Here is a 23,144-nt window from a genome sequence, read left to right as displayed (position 1 = left end):
AATTACAAATGATGTATATCACCATGGATATGTTACCATAGATAATTGTTAGATCTTTATTTAAACATCCAGATTTAGTAAATTTGGTATCAAAGGGATATGTACAAAGTAAATATTGTAAATGAAGGTAAAGATTAGAATATGTAAAACAAATAACTGAGGGAAGGGATGTATTAATTATAATGAGGTTAAAAGATTAGCACACTGCAAAAAAGAATGGAGAATAACTTTAAACTAGTCAGATTCCTGATGACTCAAAAAAGAGGAAAAAAGTATTATCATACATTATCAGTCTGAACATAATAATGTTGGTATTATAAACACGATTTCTTTATTACAGACATTCCAGCTTTATTACTGCATTTTAAGAAAAAAAAGGTCATTAAAACATAATATACAGTTATAGTATTACCTAATTAATAAATTATTTAAACAAGGACTTTGTACAATATTACATTTATGATTCACAAAAAGTTTATACTTTTCTAAAGAAAATGAATTAATATTTGTTACACTTGTTTAGAGGTATGACAGCATACAGTTTAAAATCATCATATATATGGAAGCATGTACAGTAATCAATTTTCAAGTGATTGCAACAAGAGTAAAGAAGGCCAACAAACTATTATTAAAATATATTTTTGCTTGACATAACTTTTAAGAAAAAAGTATGATAAAAAAACTAGATAGAACTTTACAAGTGGCCGTAGAAAAAAGAAGTATTACAATCAAATCTGGGCATTTGCAGCAAAAAAAAAAAATAATAAAAAAATAAAAAAGTTGTTAAATTAGTAATGACTGAATACCTGAGAGAATACTAAATGTATTATGATTTTAGTAGAACCGTGATATGTTATAAAAAACTGCAGGAAAATTATTTTCCTAAATTATTCCTCTTATTTCTAGGAAATTTCTCAAATTTACTTTATGCTGGTGTCACAAAATGTTTCCCAACGACATTCTGTTTACAGAGATACATTCTGTGTAATCAGATACAAAATGAAAGAATAGAAAAAAATATTAAGTATTTCAAATCTTAACCAGAAAGACAAACATCACCCAAAATGATTTACTTTATTAGTGGCAGATTAGATCCCCATGTAATTAAACAGATTTCTACTTTTTGTGTAGAAAGTATATCATTATTTATACATATTTTTTTGTTTAAAATTCTTAACTACTTAGAATTTAGTAAAAAAAAGGAAAAAAAAATAATATAAATTGTCTGACGACTGTAATGATATTCAATTCTCTACAGTAAACTAATTATAAAGAAACTAAGGCACTCAGAGTTTTAAATGTTTTTTTATTTTTATTTATAATTTCTTGAAACTGAAAAGAGCATAAACATTTCATAAAACTAATGAAAAAAATTTATAACTCATAATTTAGAATATTTCATTTATAAATAAATATATCATTCAATAGTGCTTAAAAATATGTAAAAAAATAAATCAGAAAAAACCAGGATTTGTGTGTTCAATAATACATCTTTTGCAGTATTTTTTAACAGCTTTGTACCCTTCTAATGATATCTGACAATCTTGTATATTAAGTTGTGTTAACCCCCTACAGTAATATGCTACACACTGTACACCACGATCAGTAACTAAATCACACTGTCGAAGACTTAACTTTTTTAAATTAGGACAGCTTTCAGCTAATGCTCTTAGTCCAGCATCACTTACATCACATTTTCCTATATCCAAAGCTCTCAATCTTGGACATGATCTTGCCAGAACCTGTGGCAAAAAACAGTTTAAAATTAACATTGAAATAAATGTAGCAACTATTATATATAGGATGAAAAAAAGGTATAAAAACTAAAGAAAAAATCAGAGGAAAGCAACATAATTAGTCAAGTTTACTGTTAGATAATTTTAAAAAATCATCTATTTACTCTTTAATGATTAATTATTTTATAGCAGTAGTCTTACAGTTGTCAGCTATTCTTTTCTATCTCAACTAACCTTTTACTACCTTATTTTCTACTATATGACTCTATTTCATAGAAAAATAAACAAGAAAAAGTTTTTTTCCATTCTTGGGTCACATATGTTATTTCTTTTTCATTCACCTTCTTGAACAGCAGTTTTCATAATTTCAATAATAAAGTAATTAAAAAATGATCTTTATTTTTTACATAGTTCATATTCATAAATCTATAGATTCCTTTATTCTTTCAAAAACATGAACAATGTCAGCTTTATTCATTTTGTTCTTAATATACTTCAGTAAAGACATGTAAGATGGTTGCTTCTTTATTTTACTCATTTTTACATCATCCATTAGCAGGCATTGTTCCTGATCAGTGATTTTTATGTGACCATTCTATGATTTTAACTATAACAGTTAAAGTAAAAACAGTCTTAACTGGTCTTCATGCCTGTATTACTAGAATAATTAGGTTGTTGAGATTTAATTTGTTAAAATTGTTGTAGACCATATAAAACTGAACTGCAAACTATTAATTGTGGTTAAAAAACTGTTGTGAGGCATTACGATTTTTGAATAACAGTAATCATGGCTGCGAGGTCTGTTCAGAAAATAACTGAAATTTATTTTTTAATCTTTATTATTAATTTTACAGATTATTGGTCCTCGTCCCCTTTAAAGTACTTTCCTTCTCTATTCATACACTTTTCCCAGCAGTGTTTCCACTTCGCGAAGCAGTCCTGAATAGTGTCATTCGAAATGGCCTTTAAGCTCTGTAATGAACTTGCTTTAATGTCATCAATAGTCTCAAAATGGCATCCTTTCATCACTGATTTTAATTTTAGAAATAAGAAAAAATCGCAAGGAGCCAGGTCTGGCGAGTAGGGAGGCTGAGGGAGAACAGTCATCTGATTTTTGGCACAAAATTGACAAAGCTGAGTATGTGGGTGCATCGTTGTGGTGAAGGAACCATGAGTTGTCTCACCACAACTCTGGTCTCTTTTTGTCAAGAATTCAAAATGCATGATTCCATTAAAATCGAAAAAACAGAGAGCATCACTTTGATAATGGATCAAGATTGACGTGCTTTCTTGGGGTGTGGAGATTCTTTGTCAATCCATTGAACTTTTGTCTCAATGTAGTAGCTGTAAATCCAGCTTTTGTTTCCCATTATGATCCTTTGCATGAATGTTTCATCATCATTGCTTGTTCAAGAAGTTGCCAATATACGCTCACTTGATGTTCTTTCGGCTGTATGGTCGTCAAATGAGGAACAAACTTTGCTGCAAATCAACACATGTTCAATTTTTCTGTCAAAATGTCATGACATGATCCAGTCAAGATGCTAACATCATCTGCAAGTTCTCTGAGTCAATCGGTGATTTGCAAACATCAGATCGTTGATTTTCTGTACGTGGTGTCATCATTTGAAGTCGAAGGCCTTCCTAATCAAGGGTCATGTTCATTGACTGATGACCCACTTTTAAATCAAGAAAATCATTCATAACATTGTGTATGACCCACAGTACCATCTCTGTAAGTTTGTTTCAAAAACTGAAATGTTTCTACGATAGTTTTCCCCAGTTACACGCAAGATTTTACATTGTATTATTGCTCCTGAAAATTGTGCATTACAAAAATCGCTATCAACACTTAAACAAGTTGTACTCAAATAACAATAACATGAAAACTAAATGATATATCAACAATCCAAGAATATGTGGTTACAGAGGAGATTACACGAAACACAATGCTGCCAACCGCATGTCATTAAATGTTTCCATTGATGTGTAATTAAAAATGTTTGGTTATTTTGTAAACAGACCTCGTAAGGTGTACGTATGTTTTTAATAAATTATTTTAAGTGCTGTTTTGTAGTAATGCTCTTTTCTTTAGCATTATTTTGCCACCTTACTTATAAAATAAGATTTCACTGGCTCTTTTTTTCTTCTATTCAAATTTTAACAAGTTGTTTAACTTTTTTATGTTTTTCATGGAGTTGTTTTAACCTTTTCTTTCTTTGACCTCAAGTGATACATCTCTGAAAATAATAGTAATCTGGAATCATTCTTCTCTCGTTTCATTCTATTTATCAATTCTCAGTTCTTCTGAAAATCTGAATATTCTTATAATTGAATAATAATTTCTTTTGTTACTACTACTACTACTTCTGTAAAGAAAACAAATAGAATAATTAGTATCGTGACATTCTTTTAACTGATTTATAGTCTCAAAAAAGTGATAATAGTATATATTTGAAATAACATAATAAAAAATATTATTTGAGTTATTGTGAAAATTTTGATGAATACAACCAACCAATTCTGTGTAACTGGTCTATTAGTAAAATTCTGTTGAGGATTCATTTTAATTCTCATTTAGTGTCTGCAGTTCAGCATCATTGTCTGGCATTCTGCCTGGCAAAAGGTCTCTAATACCACATCTGTCTCCATTCATTTCTGTCACAAGTCCCAAGCCTTCTCCTTTGTCCTCTTATACATAGTTTCTAATTTTCACCTCATCTATTAATTTAGTTCTTCCTCACTTTCCTTTCTCCTTCTACTAACCCTTCCAAAAAAGTTGTCAAGATTCCACTTTCTCTAACCTCATTCCTTAACCAGTTTCTTTTTTTTGTGTACTTCTTGTATAAGTGCTCTTTCATCTTTAATCCTGCTCATTACTTCCTCATGCTTCATTTTATCCACACGCCTTACTTTCTCCATCCTTCTCTATATTCACATTTCAAAAGTCTTAATCCATTTCCCTCTTCCTCATATCAAATGACATCTCTCTGATTAATATATAATATTACAATTGTATTTTTAACAAATAATTTCTTTCTAAAGTACTAGATTTCCAAAGTAGGGTCAGCAGATGATGGATTTCCAAGCAATATTTTTAATAGTGATGAAATACAGATTTGTCATGAGAATTCTTCAAAAGTAACACTACACGTATGCACCAAAGCAAATAAAATTAGGTCCATTAATTTCTGGTACTGTAAAAACAATCTTTCTTTTTCTTTTGTTTATACTTTATGAAACTAGAATAAACCTGAAAATTCAATGTTAAGACTGTTTTTTAAGAAGTAAATGATTAATTCACCACATAAGCTTACAGCTTATGCGTGTGAATATTATATAGAGTGTGTCATTCATTCATAGTGTTCTGTGATTAGGGCAGATCATGTTCTAAATCATTACCTCAAAAAGAGTACAGTATATTAAAAAGTGAAGTAAATGAGGCAATTAAAATGAAAAGAGAAGAAAAATTAGAGGTATGTAATGAAATACCAATTGAACTGTTCAAAGTACTAGGAGAGACAGGAGAATTGTTATGGTTTGAGTTTCAATTCTGTATAAATAAATTAAACATTTATTTTGATCAATAGGTAATGTAAAACATCAGATAATTACATTTAATTTCAACAGAACATATTAGACGTATTAAATAAATAAAGAAAATGTTACTAACTTAACACAATTCATAAACATACAACTAACATAATAAGAATCAAAAATAGTTACCGTTATTGCATCATCACTGACAGCTTCACAGCCACGAGCATTTAGGTACCTTAGTTTGTAGCAACGTTTTGCTATAACTTTTAATCCAGCATCACTAACTTGAGTGCACTTTGCAACAGATAAGTAACGAAGAGTTGCACCAAGTTTCGCGAGTTCATAAAGTCCAAAATCTGTCACCAGATTACAATCCGAAACACTTAATTCTCTCAGTGTTGAACAGAAACTTGGGACAAACTTTATTCCTGCATCTAAAACAAAAGTAGAAAAAAATGAAATAGAGTAATAATAATAATACACCACAGTACATGGTTTTTTAAATTATAATATTTTTAAGAGACTATTTTTAAATAAATATTATGAGGTGTTAATTTTGTTTTTAGAGATAAAAAAAAAGATTAAACAACAATATATATTAATATATATAATTTTAGTAATTATACTGAATACTTATTAAATAATAAATATAAAGACTTAAGTATAAAGGACACATTACTTTAATATTCTACAATTTTCAGCTTTAAACGTATATAACTTCATATAATTTAAAATACAAAAATCATGTTTTGTTTTTAAGAAATATCATAGTTCACTTCTATAAGTAAATAAAAATCATTTTAAGTTGAAAAAAGTCAACTTAAAATAATTACAATTTTATGTATAGAAATTAACTGATCCATGCTATCTCATTTTCATTACCATAAAGGGTGGTAGATTATTTTTCTCAGGTCTTTTTTTTTATCATCTGCCTTGGGTTCTAATGTTTTTGATGCTATGGAAGAAAGTTTATGGCAATAATTTTGTACGTTGTACAAAATATATTGAAATTAAAGAAACCAGAAACCCATTATTTATTTCATTGAGAAAGTAATGTGGAACAAGAGTTATGGATTCTTGATACAAAGTAATTAAAGAGTTTTAGCAAACAGACAAACTAAAACACTTGAAGCAGTTTATTAGAAGTTACTAAGTAGTTACTCTGTTGTGGAAAAAACTGTGGATAACCAATGAATGTGATGTATCATTGAAGCTGATGATGTAATTGGAATACCTTAGATAAGTAAATACTGTGTATATATAAAATTATATATTTTTATTTAGAATAGTATATGGAAAAACTGCAATGGCCAGTAAGCAGCTACAATGATTCCTTCCAGCTACAATGATCAGCCTTCCAGCTTAGAATACACTGCTCATGCAGGCTGTAGCTTATGTTTACATTACAAATTGTAAGTTGTGTGGTTTGAATGGCTAAGATGTATTTAATAACTGGAAAAAATATACATATAAAACATAAGAAAGAGATATTGTTTTTGACTATACACTACTGTGTATCCCGTAAACAATAATTAAGTCTTTGTTGAAATTCACTTCTTACTTTTATTAAAGTTTCTTTAGTTACATCTCTACATGTTCTTACAATTCTATTTTTCAACTCTTGTATGTTAGCACAAATTTCTTTATAAATTATTGATTTTAAATGACCCCACAAAAAAGTCCAGTGGTGTAAGATCAGCAGATCTTGCCAGCCACTCAACTGATCCTCTTCTACTTATCCAACATCCAGGAAACATTTGGGCCAACCATTGTTGTACTGGAAGTGAACAGTGAGCAGGTGCTCCATCTTGCTGAAAGTGAAGCATGTCTTCGTTAAGTAAGATGTTTCCATTGTCATCTAACTGATTTTCTAAGGCATGGACTATTAGTAATAACTTCATCAGCAATTGCAAATACCTGTCAATTCCCATTGATAAATACTGGACTGATTATGTTTTCAGCGTAAATCACAGTCCACACATCTATTTTTTCAGGATGCTGTGTGTTTCCAACATTGAAAACAAGATTTACATCGCTCCAGTATCGGCAGTTGCGTTTATTAACAAAGCCATTTAGAAGGAAGGTGAATTCATCAGAAAAAAAAAAATTTTCATAAGGATTGGCATCTATTAATTGAATTATTTCTTCACAGAATTCAGTCCTTCTGTCAGCAGCACCCTCAATCAGTTCTTGATACAGTTGAATTTTATACAGAAAAAATTTATTCAATTTTAATGTAGTGAAAACAGATTCATAAGAAACCCCAGTTTCAAGATATATTTTACTAATTGAGCTCTGAGGATTTACTACTACATTTCCCAAGATTTCAATCAAAGTTAATTTATCTAAAATCTTTTGCCCTACACGTTTTTCATTTATGACAGATCCATTTTTGCGGAGTTTATTTTACAAGTTTTACAATGTAAGTGTGAGAAACATTTTTATTTGGATGCCGTTCATTAAACACTTGGTCAGTTCTTCTAGCACATTTATTTTGTTCTCCATATGTAAAAATTATTTCAGTCCTTTCTTCCAGATTGTAAGTCATTTTTGCGAGACAAATTTATTAAAGACAAAACATGACTGGCCAAATGGTAGAACAGTAACACAAACTAAATGCCAATCTTAACTAAAGAACACAACAATTTAAATAAAACATGATGATGAAATAAATATAATAAATACTTTTCCTACTAATTACTGTCAGTATGAAAGAAAACAATTTGCAAAAATTTACCATAAAAACTAAGATTTCAATAACTGGCAGGAAATTATAACCTGTTATAACAGGGTAATCAATTTTTCAACATGTTGCCAGCAAAGAAGTACCTTATTATTGGTTTGTAATATGTTTAACTGATGTTAACATAAAATGTTCAGCATTTTAAAAAAATTAGGGTTCAAATACAGAGATAGAAGAACAATTGCTAACATGTACAGGAACCAAACAGCAACAGTAGCAATTGAAGAACATAAGAAAGAAGCCATAATAAGAAAGGGAGTCCGACAAGGATGTTCCCTATCTCTGTTACTTTTTAATCTTTACATGGAACTAGCAGTTAATGGTGTTAAAGAACAATTTAGATTCGGAGTAACAGTACAAGGTGAAAAGATAAAGATGCTACGATTTGCTGATGATATAGTAATTCTAGCCGAGAGTAAAAAGGATTTAGAAGAAACAATGAACGGCATAGATGAAGTCCTACGCAAGAACTTTCGCATGAAAATAAACAAGAACAAAACAAAAGAAATGAAATGTAGTAGAAATAACAAAGATGGACTACTGAATGTGAAAATAGGAGCAGAAAAAATTATGGAGGTAGAAGAATTTTGTTATTTGGGAAGTAGAATTACTAAAGATGGACGAAGCAGGAGTGATATAAAATGCCGAATAGCACAAGCTAAACGAGCCTTCAGTAAGAAATATAATTTGTTTACATCAAAAATTAATTTAAATGTCAGGAAAAGATTTTTGAAAGTGTATGTTTGGAGTGTCGCTTTATATGGAAGTGAAACTTGGACAATCGGAGTATCCGAGAAGAAAAGATTAGAAGCTTTTGAAATGTGGTGTTATAGAAGAATGTTAAAAATCAGATGGGTGGATAAAGTGACAAATGAAGAGGTATTGCGGCAAATAGATGAAGAAAGAAGCATTTGGAAAAATATAGTTAAAAGAAGAGACAGACTTATAGGCTACATACTAAGGCATCCTGGAATAGTTTCTTTATTATTGGAAGGACAGGTAGAAGGAAAAAATTGTATAGCCAGGCCACGTTTGGAATATGTAAAACAAATTGTTAGGGATGTAGGATGTAGAGGGTATACTGAAATGAAACGACTAGCACTAGATAGGGAATCTTGGAGAGCTGCATCAAACCAGTCAAATGACTGAAGACAAAAAAAAAACTGATGTTATAATGCTGTGTTTACTGGTATGTTTTTTGCTGATATGTTGGCTGGAGAAACATAAAACCCATATTTTTAATAAGAACAGATGATTTCAGACCTAGTACTTTGGGTCAGTAACACTGTATCCCAACCTAACCTAAAAAAACACATTTTTATCATAACTTCAATACCAGTGAACCAATTTTTATTTTACTTATACCAAATTACTTGTCATTCAAAGGTCCCTCCAATGATCCATCACAAGCTACTTAATTTTCACAGTTTTAACCCACAGATTATGATTATTTCAAATGGTTTAAGAAGTAATATCATGTAATTTTATACTTATTTTTGTTGGACTGAAATTTAAAACAGTACTACCCCAAATGGTTTTTCACACCTACCAAGCAAAGAGGTGAGCAGATTTTAATTTTCTTTACACAAAATTCATTATTTTTTTTTGGGGGGTTGTCAATTAGTGTAATTAAATGCTACCATTACCATTTAACATTTTTGAGTTGTGGTTGGTGTAGCGGAGAGGTTGGGTTCCACCCCATTGAAAATAATTTTAAAAAGGTTCCCCTCGAGAATGGTATAGATGCCTGCAAACAGAAATATGATGGGACTGATAGCTGTTGAAAAACAAATGTGGTAACTCTTCAAATGATCAATCAGTATGTTTAAATTCTATTAATTAAACCAACTAGTACAGGATATTGAGATAAGATATATCTTACCCTAACTTTTCATGAAAGTACTTTGTGGGATTCCATATCCTCATTCATGATTGAAATAATTCCATTATTGCATAATAAAATTTAAAAATAAAAATACTAAAATAATGAAAATTGTGTATTACTTTTCAAGAGTGCTGCTATCTGTTACAGTTCTTATTAGATAAATCTCACTTAAATAGTCTTAAATGTCTGCTGCTTTATCAAATTGAAATTTTGTTTGTATTTTATGAGTAATATTTTTTAATATATTTAATTTTATGTCATCTTTATTAATTTATAATTTTAAATTTGCGTCAATATTAGAAACTGAATGTTTATTTTTATTATAGATAGTCTGCCATGTTAAACCTAATTTATTATTTTTTTAATCTTTGTAATGTTCAAGAAATCAGTTTTAAAGGATCTATTTGTTTTTATTTTATAAATAGTATTACAATCATTACATTTAATTTTTAAAATTCCACCCATTTGTTAGTTAACCCATTTTTAAATTTCCACCCGTTAATTTTTTTATTAGTTTTATTTTTTAAATATTTTATTATGTTGTTATTAGGTTTGTAAGTTACTTACTATAAATATTTCTTTATTGTAAGTTTTAGTAATGTTTTCAATGATATCATTATGTATCTTTTTCACTCTATTTACTCTTTTTATTCTCTTCACTCTTTTTGTCTTATTATGTATTGGTTGTAAGATAGTTATTTTGTTACTGTGTTCTGATAATTCTTTCTTTTTTATAAATATAATTAATTAAAGTAGATCATATTTATTTTCAACTGTTGTTGTGAGTAACATAAAACCGAACCCACAATGAAACTGCTATCCAACACTATTTATGAAAGATTCACAACTAGTGCGACTAGTGGATGTATATGTTACTACTGATTGTTGCTGCTGTTTGTTAGTTGGTTATGTCTTTGTTTTTGTTTTTTGTCTCTGTTTCAGTGCAAAATATGTTTTGTCGCAGTGCAGTTTTGTGAGTGCACTTGTGTTTATGTAAAATGTCTTACTCAATCCAGGAGGGATTAGCTACAGTTGAGGCTTATATTCGTTCTGGATAATTTGATGAATCACATCTAGCATTTGTAGAAAAATTTCTGAATGTCTGTAGCATACACGATTTAGTTAAAAAATGGCGTTCAACAGGTTTGGTTTCAAATGCAAAACAAAATAGGCAACCTTCTGTTAGGACTCCACAGTCCATTGCCAATATTGAAAGGAGAATTACTTCTAAAATCCACTATGCAACTTAATCTAACAATCTGGTATTAAATACATACCTTGTAAAATTCTTCATGGATTAAAATTGAAACCATACCATGTTACAACTGTGCAACAATTGAAGGAGACAGAAAAACCGAAACGGCTTAATTATTGCAACTGGCTTCTCGAAATCAATGTTGGTGGACAGATAAGCCTGATATCATATTTCATGTCTGATGAGGCATGGTTTCATTTAACTGGCCATTTAATTCACAGAACACCAGCTACTGGATGACAAGGAATCCTCACGAGATATTCGAATGTCCACTTCACGATGAGAAAATTGGTGTTTGGTTTCCAGTTATCATATATTGAGACCAATATTTTTGATCAGACTCTCAATACACAAGTTTACCTCACAATTTTCGAAAAATTCTACGCCCAATTAACTGGTAATGAAAAAGAATACAGCTTCTTCCAACAAGATGGAGCAACATGTCACACGTCAAACGTTTCACTGAATCACGTTCATGCAGGTTTCCCAAATTAATGAGTTCTCAACAGAGGATGGTGGTCTCTACGTTCCCCACAGTTGTCTACTCGCAATTTTTTCCTTTGGGGCTACCTAAAGGAGAAAATTTATACATCTTATCCCCACAATACTGATGAACTGAAGGTGAACATTCAACAAAAAATCAATACAATTGACAACATTTTGTGTCAGATGACTCTCAATAAGACCAGTCAAGCACAAAAGTGCATCGATTCCCAGGGTAGTCATTTTGAACATCTTTCTAATAATAAGGTAAATAAATGCAACATTTAAATCATGTTTTATCTTTTCCTTATTTAATTTATCCGTACCACTCATAGAATTTCATTCCAACATAACCTACCGATTCTGCAGTGGTTACGTCATGGGTTCGGTTTTATATTGCTCATCCTGTACACACTGATGTTTCAATTTGGCTACCCTTGTTTATTTTAATACTGACAGCTAAATATTTTAATATTCTATTATTATCTATTTTAAATGTGAACTTTAAATTTTCCATTATAAGAATTAATTTGTTTAATATTATTAGATGTTGATTATTTATTACCAGTTTATATATAATGAGAATATCATCAACTTATGTGTCCATATTAAAATTTTATGAGTAATGCCATGTAATAATTTACTCTCAAAATCCTGTAAATATATTTTTGGCATAATTGGTGATAGTGAAAATCCCTTAAGTAAGGTATTTTTTCTGTATAACACTTGTTATTAAATTCAAAATAGTTTTGTTGACATATTTTTCTTATAATAGAGATGATACCATTGATAAATTTTGGATCTTCTTGGTTACTTTAAAATTTATTTTTTATTATTTTTATGGTATGGTCTATAGGTATGCTAGGATATATGTTAATGTTATAATTAACAATTCTAGTGTGTTTATATTTAAGCTATTTAATTTATTTAGTAATTTGAAATCACTTATTATATTAAATGTATCGGCTAAATTCATTTTATTCATAAGAATTTTATCTATTATTTAAGATATAATATAACAATATATATATATATATATATATATATATATATATATAAATAGATAATTCCAAATTCCATGGCAATCTCTCAGGAGGTGATTCTATAGCCAAAAATAAGAAAAAAGTTCATATTTAATTTCCTTTAATATAACTGTGAATTAATTTCATTGATTCTTCCATTTTCATTGGGCAGTATGTCCTTTTATTAAATGCGTTACATAACTAGAATCTTTTGATTTTAAAAGATCTCACGAAGTTTGCTATATCTTAATTTTAATTTTCTTCCCGTTTTTCCAATGTATGTTGCATTTCATTTACATCTTATTTTGTATATACTATTACTGTTGTAAATATCTTTTTCTTTTATATTACTATTAAAAATCTTTTTTAGTGAATTATTTGTATTTTTAGCTTTGAAAAATATAAAATAAAAATAACAAGTAAAACAATTCATTTATAAAAATTATATAAATTACTAACTGATTATACATTACAGTTTACCAGAAAACCCTTTCTACCCTATTAAATTATATTATAGTTATAGAATTATCTTAAATCATTTCTTCAAACTTTTTCATAATATTATTAAAGTAAAACACTTCAACAGACAGGTTAAACAAGTAAAACAGACAGTTCTGGACTTTTGTCAAAACATCTATTTATCAGCCAAATTTTAAATATATGTACTAAAACCACAATGTTTATAGACAATCTGACATGAATCAATCATTACACAAAATGGCATATCCAGCCACGAAAATATCAAATATCCAAGCTATACTAAAGCTAACTAAAGAAAGTGAGAAATGCAGTGGTTCCCAATTACCTTTTTTCATTGAGACAATTATGTTGATAATCAGGATGTCAAACCTACGAAATGAAGTGATATTCAGTGCAAATGACATCTTCAGTTTACACAGGAACTGTGTTTTATTTACATAGGAACTTGCAGTTTGAATTTAAGTCCTCAATAACAAAAATATTTGTAACATACAAGGCTAGACCATTACATTAATCCTTAACCGATAATCATTAACTTTCTTATTTTTTCACCTATTAAATGTTTTTCCTGCTAATTTATTAAGAGTGCATGCCATAACTCTGTGCTTCCAGGTATTTTTAAATAATTTAGCCAACATTTAGATATATTTAATTCAAAAGTACACTGAACTCTTTACAGATAAAGGTAAATACAAACAACTTATACAGCATTTATACGGGTTAATGCAATGTTTAATATTTATGCATAATGTTTTCATAAGTTAACATTTCTTTCTATGTTATTTAAATGATTTTACTTTATTATTTTAATTTTAAAAATGATTCATTTTAATTTATTTCTTATATTGAGAATTGAAATCTAGAAAATATATGCACTAGGAGAGTTTCAAGCAGATGCCTCTGAATGCGATAATTTAAATCAGCTGAAATAGAATAATTACTAGCCAATGAAGACAATGATAAGATTCTTGATATGAAAAACTAAGGGAACATCCTACAGAATAAATACTTTAAGACTAAACAACTTCACAACCTAGTAAGAAAAGAAAGATAAATTTCATGCTGAAATGGTAGAAGGTAGACAAAACCTTTATGCAATGAAAGCTTAATTATTTTGTTTGAAGATATTGCTGATATTATCAAACAAAAATCATTTGAAAAAATTAAATATGTTTGTCAACAGGAAAAGTGACTAAAAGTAGTGGAATACTAAGTAACCAGTTGAATGTCCAAAAATGTTTAATAATGATGTAATCATTTATTTTTGAAACATATGAATCCAACCATCATGGGTTAAAGAGATTAATTTATAATAAAATACAGAATAAGTTTACTGCATCAACTTTCTAAATGATCTCTATAGCTACTTGGTTTGTAAAGTTCTGTTACAGATCAAGTAGGCATTACCTTCCAATAACTACAAACTTTCTTTAAGACATTACATATTCAGTGTTCAGAATATATTTTAATTTAATTTTATTTATTATTTAGTATACATAATGTAACTCATAAGTATTTCTTGTAAATGCATTTAGGATACCAATATTTACTAATAAAGACGAAAATTCAACATTCTAGTAATTCCTAATTCAGTCTAAAATGTATATGATTAAGCTGTATATATATATAATTGACAATAATAGATTAAATGTGAAGGTTAGTGATATAATGTACAGTAAAATCAATCTAATAAACGACCTGTATTTTCTATTAAGATAGTTATTAAAAGAAATATATTATAGAAAGAGTTAAAAATTATAAAACAGTCTGTAGTTCAGGGTGGAGGTGATTATTTACATGAACTGGAAATTAAACATTCCTAACTGTAAAGAATAAAGTGAACATGGTGATGACCTTATCTAAAAGTTATTTACTGCTCTATTACTCTAATAATGTTGAATAACAAACCATCTGGAAGTGAGGAAGTTTGTTAGTTCCCTCATCAAAAAACGGGATTAGTGTACACAAGAAACTTTCATCATAGTTTGATATTAAAATTCATCCCACAAAAAATGTCCATTCAATGGCTTGTGACTAAATAAATGTGGATATTAAGTCAAATTAAACAGTACATATAACATTAATTTTCTTTTCTGTGAACGTGTCCTATACCTTGGATTCAATCAATTCGAGGAGCTTTTGATTCTTCTACCTTACGAATAATTTAATCTCTATTTATTTAATATCTAAATAATTTATAATAAACTATTAAGATATAATAATATAACATTATTATTATTATATTATAAATTAAGATATTATAAATATATTATAATTAAGAGCTCTTATTATTAAAATATTATAATTTATTATTATTATAAATAATTTTAATTTCTACAGAGAATATAGGACCCATTATGGACTAAGACCAAGATGAACGACCAAAATAAAATCCAATTCATACCTACAGTACCTTTGATCCTGTTAGACTCTTACAAATAAATCCTAAGAAATCTCAGATGACACAATAGTGTTTTTTTGGAATTAATATATTATCTAAATGAATTAAAACTTCCTCTGTAAGTAATGTTTCAATATTTATAAAGCAATACAGACAATAAATTTATCATTTAATTTATTGTTGTTTGGTTCTTTAAAAGTTTATTTACAATTTACGTCTGAATTCTTGTTTCTCTAGGTTTTAAAACCTTTCTTTATAACAGTAAAAAAAGTACTGTTATAAGTATTTGGTAATTAACTGATTAAACCTTTTTTGACTAGTTTTGTTTCTTGTAAATGTTTGTGTATAACTATGGAGTACCATTCACGCAAAATTAGTGCTTAAAAAAGGACTTCAGAAGCTCTCCAAACACTTGTAATATAAAATAATGCAAACATTATTTATGCATTTAAAATCAGAATATGGAAGAAAAATGGATGAAATTTAGTGAAATTAGTTTAAACAAATTTTCAGTGTTTCAAGATTAATGACGTCAGAAGAAAATAAAAATCTTAAGAAACTAAACCCCAATGTTTAAACGTTTGGTTCAACATTTAAAAGGTGATTTTTAGAAAATTAAGATGAATAATAATTTATCATCTCCAAATGTTGACTACTTACACAAATTATAATAAAAAATAACTGTGTAGTTTTATTAAAATCCATTCGTCTATTAAAGTGTTTTAATTATAATAATTTAATTTAAACTTTGTAATGACAAACTAAACCAAATTTCTATAAACATCTTTCTTTTTTAAAATATCTTGGGTTTTTAAATGTAAATAGACTAAATTATAAAATTACTTACTAAAAAATGTAGTACAAAATTTAATCATATAAAAAATTTTGTTAAAAAATAAAATATTTTCAATACAAATGTTATATACCAATTCAAATGACTTCAACTTCATTAATTATTTTCTTTAAAAAATATTTAATTAAGATCTTGAATTTTCAGCATGGGGGTCCTCCACACCATTGTTACTAAATCCCACTATCACTATGGTTGTTGCATTTATGTTTTTCTTTTTTTTTTCTCCTTATAGCTTTCTCCTTATATTATTGGCCCGTCAACTGTCTTGTTTTCATTTTGTACTTTTCTCCTTTGGTTTTTAGTCTCTTCTTTAAGTTCTTTTTAGACTGTTGCCTTTCATTTATGAAACAGTTTAAGGTTGTTTCTTAGTTTTCTCTTTAAAAAGGCTCTTTTAGTTCTTTAAATGTTTATTTAAAACTGGTAAATAAACATTAAAAAAAAAAAACCTTTCAGCATGCCAGAAGGCAGAGGTATATTTCACCAGTGCTAAGTTGGGGATAAAAATGATTTCTACCTTAAAGTTAAGAAAAACTTCAAATTTACTCAGTACGACAGTGGTTGCATGTCAAAAGAGTTTTACATGTTTAGCATATGACAAGTCCAATCTTAAAATTCCAGCAATATTTTGGTCATCCCTTGCCGTAAGGGTTAGTCATGTCAAAAATTGCTTCAGACAAAAGTTTTAGGTAATGTTTAGTGGCTTAGAACCACTTTAAACCGATTCGATACTGTGCCTATTAAGGGAGGTATGATTTTTGCCACTCCCTGAGCCAACAGTCGGTGATATCAAAAAATTTTATTTACATAAGTTTAGGCCCTTATCTAAAGAATAGCAGGAACTCTAAATGAATTCAATATTTTACTTAATAAGTAATTTATAGCAAGATTTTGTTTTTTTATAAAGCCCCCCCTATTTCCACCCCCATGGTCTGATTTTTGCCGTTCAAATGAACTCGACCGAGATTTTGGGACGAATTATTTTTAAGAAATAATTTAAAAGTGATTGGCACAAAATTACGGCAGTTATTATGTCCACAAGAAAGTGAAAGAAATATATATTTATATATATAAATGTATATATAAACTTTTGAGCTGATGGTGGTTTTGGGGTCTGGGGGATGTGAATCTCTAAGATATGTCAAAATTTTCTGGAAGTCAAATCATGGTACCCATTACAATAGGAAGCTTTCTTATGAAATGTATCTAAAACATGATAATTTTCAGGACAGGGCCTTCCACCCCATCCTGCTTAAAACCACCCCATGGTTGTTGTGGTTCAACTATTTCTGTTTTACTCTTCTTTTACTTACATTAGTTTTTGTTTGTTTTTAAATACATTTTTCCTTAGATTATAGTAGTGCAACATTTTCAAGTTTTCATTTTGACTTTTTACTACTTTGGTTTTTAGTTTCTTCTTAAGCTTTTTTAAACAGCTGTCTCTCTTTTATTTATGAAATATTTTACTTTAAGATTGTTTCTTATTTTTCTTTTTTAAAGTTTCTTTTGAATCTTTAAATACTTATTTACAGCTTGTAAATAAATATTAAAAAAATAAACATAATTTTTGAGATGGGGGCCCTCCACCCCACCTCACTTAATCAAACCCCATCAATATTATTACAGTTATACCATTTCTGTTTTACTTTTCTTTTAGTTATGTTATTTTTCATTTAATTTATAAACAACCTTTTTCTTGAATTATAGCAATGTCAACTGTTTTAAGTTTCCTTTTTTTACTTTCTTTCCTTTGGTTTTTAGTTTTTTCTTTAAGCTTTTTTAAACTTGTTTCCTCTGTTTTATTTATGAAATACTTTAATGTTGTTTCTTAGTTTTATTTTAATAAAGTTCTCTTTTGGTTCTTTAAATGTCTATTTACAACTTGTAAGTCCAATTTCTTGTTTCTCTTGCTTTTAAACCCTTTTTTGAACTGTTAAGAAGTGTTTTTCTTTTTCTTAAATGTTGTTAATTAACTGATTAAATCTTTTTTGAAGTCTTCTTTCTTGTTTTCTGTAAACTAGACTTTGATATTTAAATTGTCTTTTCCTTATTTGTGGCTTTTGTTTTCTTTATTTAATTACAAAATCTCTTTTTCCTTTTTATGTAATCTGTAAGCTTTGTTAGGCTGAACTTGTCTAAGTTTTTAGTTTTTAAGCAAAGTTTAACAGATGTATTCCCATCAGATATACAAATAAGAGTGAATCTTAAAATAACATGACATTGCTATGTTATTGAATAAACAAACATTGTTAAAGAAAATTTCTAATTTTGTTCCACTCTTAATATTTTTATTAATAAAAAGTAAAAATACAAATATCCTTTATTTAGTTCTTATGCAATAAAAAATTCTAATATTATGCAATATGAGCACATGTTTATTCCCTACTGAGTGGAAGCAGTGTATATAACCCATTGTTTCAAAATAGGAAGGGACACATTTACTTGTAGCTTTGCACTATATGTCTCAGTCGTGTTTTATAACTATAACGCATGTAAAAAAAAAGGCGAAAGACACAGAGTTAGAGTAGCCTTCTCTGAGAACAGCGATGTTCACTAAACAGCCAGTCTATGTATGTCTGTACTTTATAAACAATGTAATATGTCTTATAGATCCAATGAAAGTAGTATCAGAAAAGTAGCTGACTATTGTAAGGGAAAAAGTCTGATAAATATTGCATGACTTTCCAATACTGAATAACCTTATAGCCTTTCTGGCTATTCCGATCAAGTACAAAACTCTGCATATCTTTTTCATTGCAAGACTTTCTGGTTTCACTGGAAAACTTTGCAATTCAATCATTAAAAGTCTTATTTTTATTTTTATAAAAAATGTTTAAATATAAGTAACAAATCAAAATTTTCTGAATTTTTAAAGATTTTGGGGCCTCCATGTCAACTGGGCTTTTTTATTGATTATAATGATTACCAAAATAAGATTTAAACATCTAAATTCACAAATTTCAAGTAAAAAATCATTTTATTTTGGGGTCTCCCTTACTCTGTGGGAACAATTTAACAGTTTCTTTTTAGAAGTGATACTTAATAAAAAAAATAATAAATTTAATAAAAATTTTAATAACAGGTTTTACTCTATTATCTGTAAAACAAAAGAGTTTATAAAATTATGTGTAGTGAGGAAAATTTTTAAAATTCAGTTAGGAACTTTAAATTCAAATAGAAACTTTAAGAAGCATTTTTAGGAATATTTGCAACTAAATTCATACTACAACTTTAATTACTCTTGTCACATTAGGGAAAATAAACCATCACTTTCTATGTAGAAATAACATAATTATTAATAAAAACAATTAAACATAGCTGTTCTGCACTCAGAATTTCAACGAGCAATAATTAAACAAAATATAAATAGTGAAAATTAAAAAACATGACTGCTGAAAAAAAAACATTTCGGACAGATATACTCTTTAATACAGGATATTTTAAGAGTGTCCAGCTGACAATTTTGTATATATTTTTTTCAAATTTTTTAAATATATATACATATTTATATAGCCTATGACACTCCTGGTAACGTAAGATTCCAACGCGTGGTCATGCATCTAAACCGGTTCAGCCGTTGAGCTGCTACGTTGAAACAAACGTACATGTTTACATAAATATAAATAATAACAATTACACTCCTTTTTGGGCAGTCGTATAAAAACACTTGTTACATAAAAAATATTGATCATTTGATCTATCAAATGATAGATTTGAAAAAATCAATCAGGTGAATGAGTCATTAGTGAATAACTCGCATCTCAACGCTTCATTTTGAACAATTCCGAAACTTTGTATCTCATACGCGAGATGCGAGTTATTAAAAAGCGACTCATTCATCTGATAAATTTTTTCAATTTTTTAAAATTTATTTAAACATATATATATGTATATACATATTTATACAGCATATGACACTACCGCTAAAGTAAGGATTCTATCGCGGGGTCTTACATCTAAATCAGTTCTGCTGTTGAGCTGCTATGGTGGAACAAACATACATACATATATACATACACCCAAAATATATTACCCTTTTTTGGGCAGTCACGTAAAAAGTAAAATAAAGGGCTTATTAATTAATATTTAGCAATAAGATTTTGATACAAAGCGGACCAATATGGTGCGCCGGGAGGCTGCACATGGCTCTCTTCACGACTATCTCCCGCTAGAAGCAGTTCGTTATTAATTTACAGATTATTTAATGTAATTTCTAGCATAGATTATTTTTATTTATATTCTACATTTGTATTTTTATTTTATTTCTTTATTAATTTTATTAATAAAAGAAAGGGATTATTAGTTAATATTTAGCACAAAAAAGAACATGCTTACATGATCAAACATACTGCCTGTCAAAAAATCATAAGATTTTTTCGTAAATGTTTATAATCAATAAATAACAACAGTAATAAAAATTATAAATTAATAAATTTTTCTACCGTAATTCATTCATTCAATATCATAGCAGAACTTAAAACACAACTATTTTCGATACAAATAAATTGATACTGAAAATACTATCGATTATCCATTTATAATCGTATTTATGATTTTTTTGACCTTGTAGTTAACAATTAAACATATACATATATTTATATAGCCTATCACACTCCCTGTAACATAAGGATTCCAACGCAGGGTCACACATCTACATCAGTTCGGCCGTAAATCTTCTATGGTGGAACAAACATACATACACCCTAAAAACATTACACTCCTTTTTGGGCAGTCGTGTAACAAGAGGTGAACCCATATAATGTATTAGGGAAGAAAACTCCCATTAGAGAAATGGGAAAAAGTACAACAATAATTGCTACATGAACAGTTACTACACAAATCATATAAACTTTTAAAAACATTTTTAATACATGTAGTTTTAAAAAAACATAGCTGATGTCAAGTGTGAAAACACGTTACTGATGATGGTCACAAAGAAAGTGAAAATTTGAAGTATTATAAAGATGTATTTTTATGTTATTATACAAGTTTAATTCTTTATTGACATTTTGCTGACTGTCATGGACAAGAAAACAGGAAAAAAATTAAAATGGAAAAAGTTAACAAAATGATTCTTTTCCTTAATTTGAAGTCTTAAGTTATTAATATTTCAAGTTGTAACATCATAATGTTCATAATGTGTAGTAAAATAACCTAATTCTGTGATAAGTAGTAACTGTAAAGTGTAATCAACTCACTACCTTTAAAATTAATGTAATTTATAATTATTGTCCACAATATAAACCTTTTCTACATGAAATAGACAACCCAAAAAAAATTGAGTATATTTTCAAGAAAAGTTTTTATGATTTTCAAAAGCAGCTAATTTTTTATATAATTATTTGAAATTGTTATTGTCAATCTATATTTTAAAGTTACTGCATTGGGTTAAGATTATTTTGCTATTTCAATGTTCAATAAGTAAACAATATGAACATTTAAAAAACGTTTTCACCTCCCTAGGCCTAGAATTAAGTATTACGATAAGACACAGCAAGATGCAAGTGTAATACATTTTATTACACAATAGAAATTCATCCTTTATCTTAAATTACCAGTGACTTTGAAGCATCGACGTAAATAGAGGTAGACAAGTTGAGGACAATTTCTAACTATAACTCTAATGCCACTATCATCAACAGCCGCACAATCTGTCAAATCAAGGTATTGGAGTTGCAGCCTTCGTGGGGGTTCAGGACTTGGTCCAGGATTAACGCTAATACAGGAAATCTGCACACAACCTAGATAAACAGAAATCAGATTTTATTACTTACATTTAACACTGGATTTATTTTATTTATAATAAAAATTTAATTATTCAGTAAATTTAGGTACAAATGGCAATTAGACAATAAATAATTATGATAGAGAGTTAATTTAATAGATGTCAAAAAAAGTAGATCGTACAGTTGAGTGACTTAACTGTATCCATTGTTTCTATAAAACTAATGCTGACAGTTGATTATTATTGCTTTTGCACATGTGACTATTGTGACCATTATTTCTAGACAACAATACAGTACAAAAAATTAAATTATTAAATTATATTGCAAGACATATCCAGCTTTTTATACATGAGAGGTTTAGTGAAAAAATTAAAAAAAAGGCTTTTAAAACTAATTAAGGCTAATAAAGGCTTTTAACAACATTAAAATTCTATTTTACTATAAACAACTTAAAAAATTAAAAAAAAATTTAAACCAGTTTGATTAAATTAATTTTGATACTTTTCAATAAACTGCATCTTTTTAAAGAAACTAATTCTGGTTTTTAAGTACTCCTTGAATTCTAGTAATTCATGTTGTAATTAGAAGTGATTTCCTCATCCTTGACCTTCAGTTGTGTTAATGTGTTCAATCACTGAATTTGACATTGTTCTGTTCAAAATTCTTTTAAGATCTTAACCAAATAGACCAAGTAGGTTATAAACAGAAGCCTCAGTTACACAAATTGCTAGATTTTTAGTTGAGTGTGTACCTGATGCGTGCAAAACTTAGTCCTCAACCTACTAACAAATACTAAATTTGAATTTTGAAAATCGGACAATTGTCTGCAGAAATATTATAAGAGAACCTCATTGCACCTCCCAAAACAGTGCCCCAGGGGCACCCTGTTTATTACTAGTTGATTGTGATGATTGGTCTAGCCTCCCACCAAGGTGCTCACACACCTCACCACTCTATCCTCACACACATTCCCCATGGGAAGCCCATTATTGTTAAACAGAAATTTTTTAAAATTTATTTAAT

The 23,144-nt window shown here is 28.4% G+C and overlaps 1 protein-coding gene across 1 annotated transcript in view; it reads right to left on the bottom strand.

Annotated features, from left to right (window-relative positions):
* Positions 1–1,433: 1,433 nt before the first annotated feature.
* Fbxl7 (F-box and leucine-rich repeat protein 7) overlaps positions 1,434–23,144 on the bottom strand; it is a 317,288-nt gene continuing 295,577 nt past the window's right edge. Inside the window, exons 4-6 of the mRNA XM_075365236.1 lie at positions 21,951–22,136; positions 5,463–5,710; positions 1,434–1,742 (exon numbers count right to left, since the gene is read on the bottom strand). Coding sequence (XP_075221351.1) covers positions 1,455–1,742; positions 5,463–5,710; positions 21,951–22,136 — 722 coding nt within the window. The 3' untranslated portion in view covers positions 1,434–1,454. The remainder of the gene's footprint in view (positions 1,743–5,462; positions 5,711–21,950; positions 22,137–23,144) is intronic.

This window comes from Lycorma delicatula, chromosome 5 (genome assembly GCF_047948215.1).
Source record: "Lycorma delicatula isolate Av1 chromosome 5, ASM4794821v1, whole genome shotgun sequence".
In the NCBI taxonomy this organism is placed as follows: Eukaryota; Metazoa; Arthropoda; class Insecta; order Hemiptera; family Fulgoridae; genus Lycorma; species Lycorma delicatula.
The sequence above is the reverse complement of the archived record's forward strand: the minus strand, read 5'-3'. Positions and strand labels throughout refer to the sequence as shown.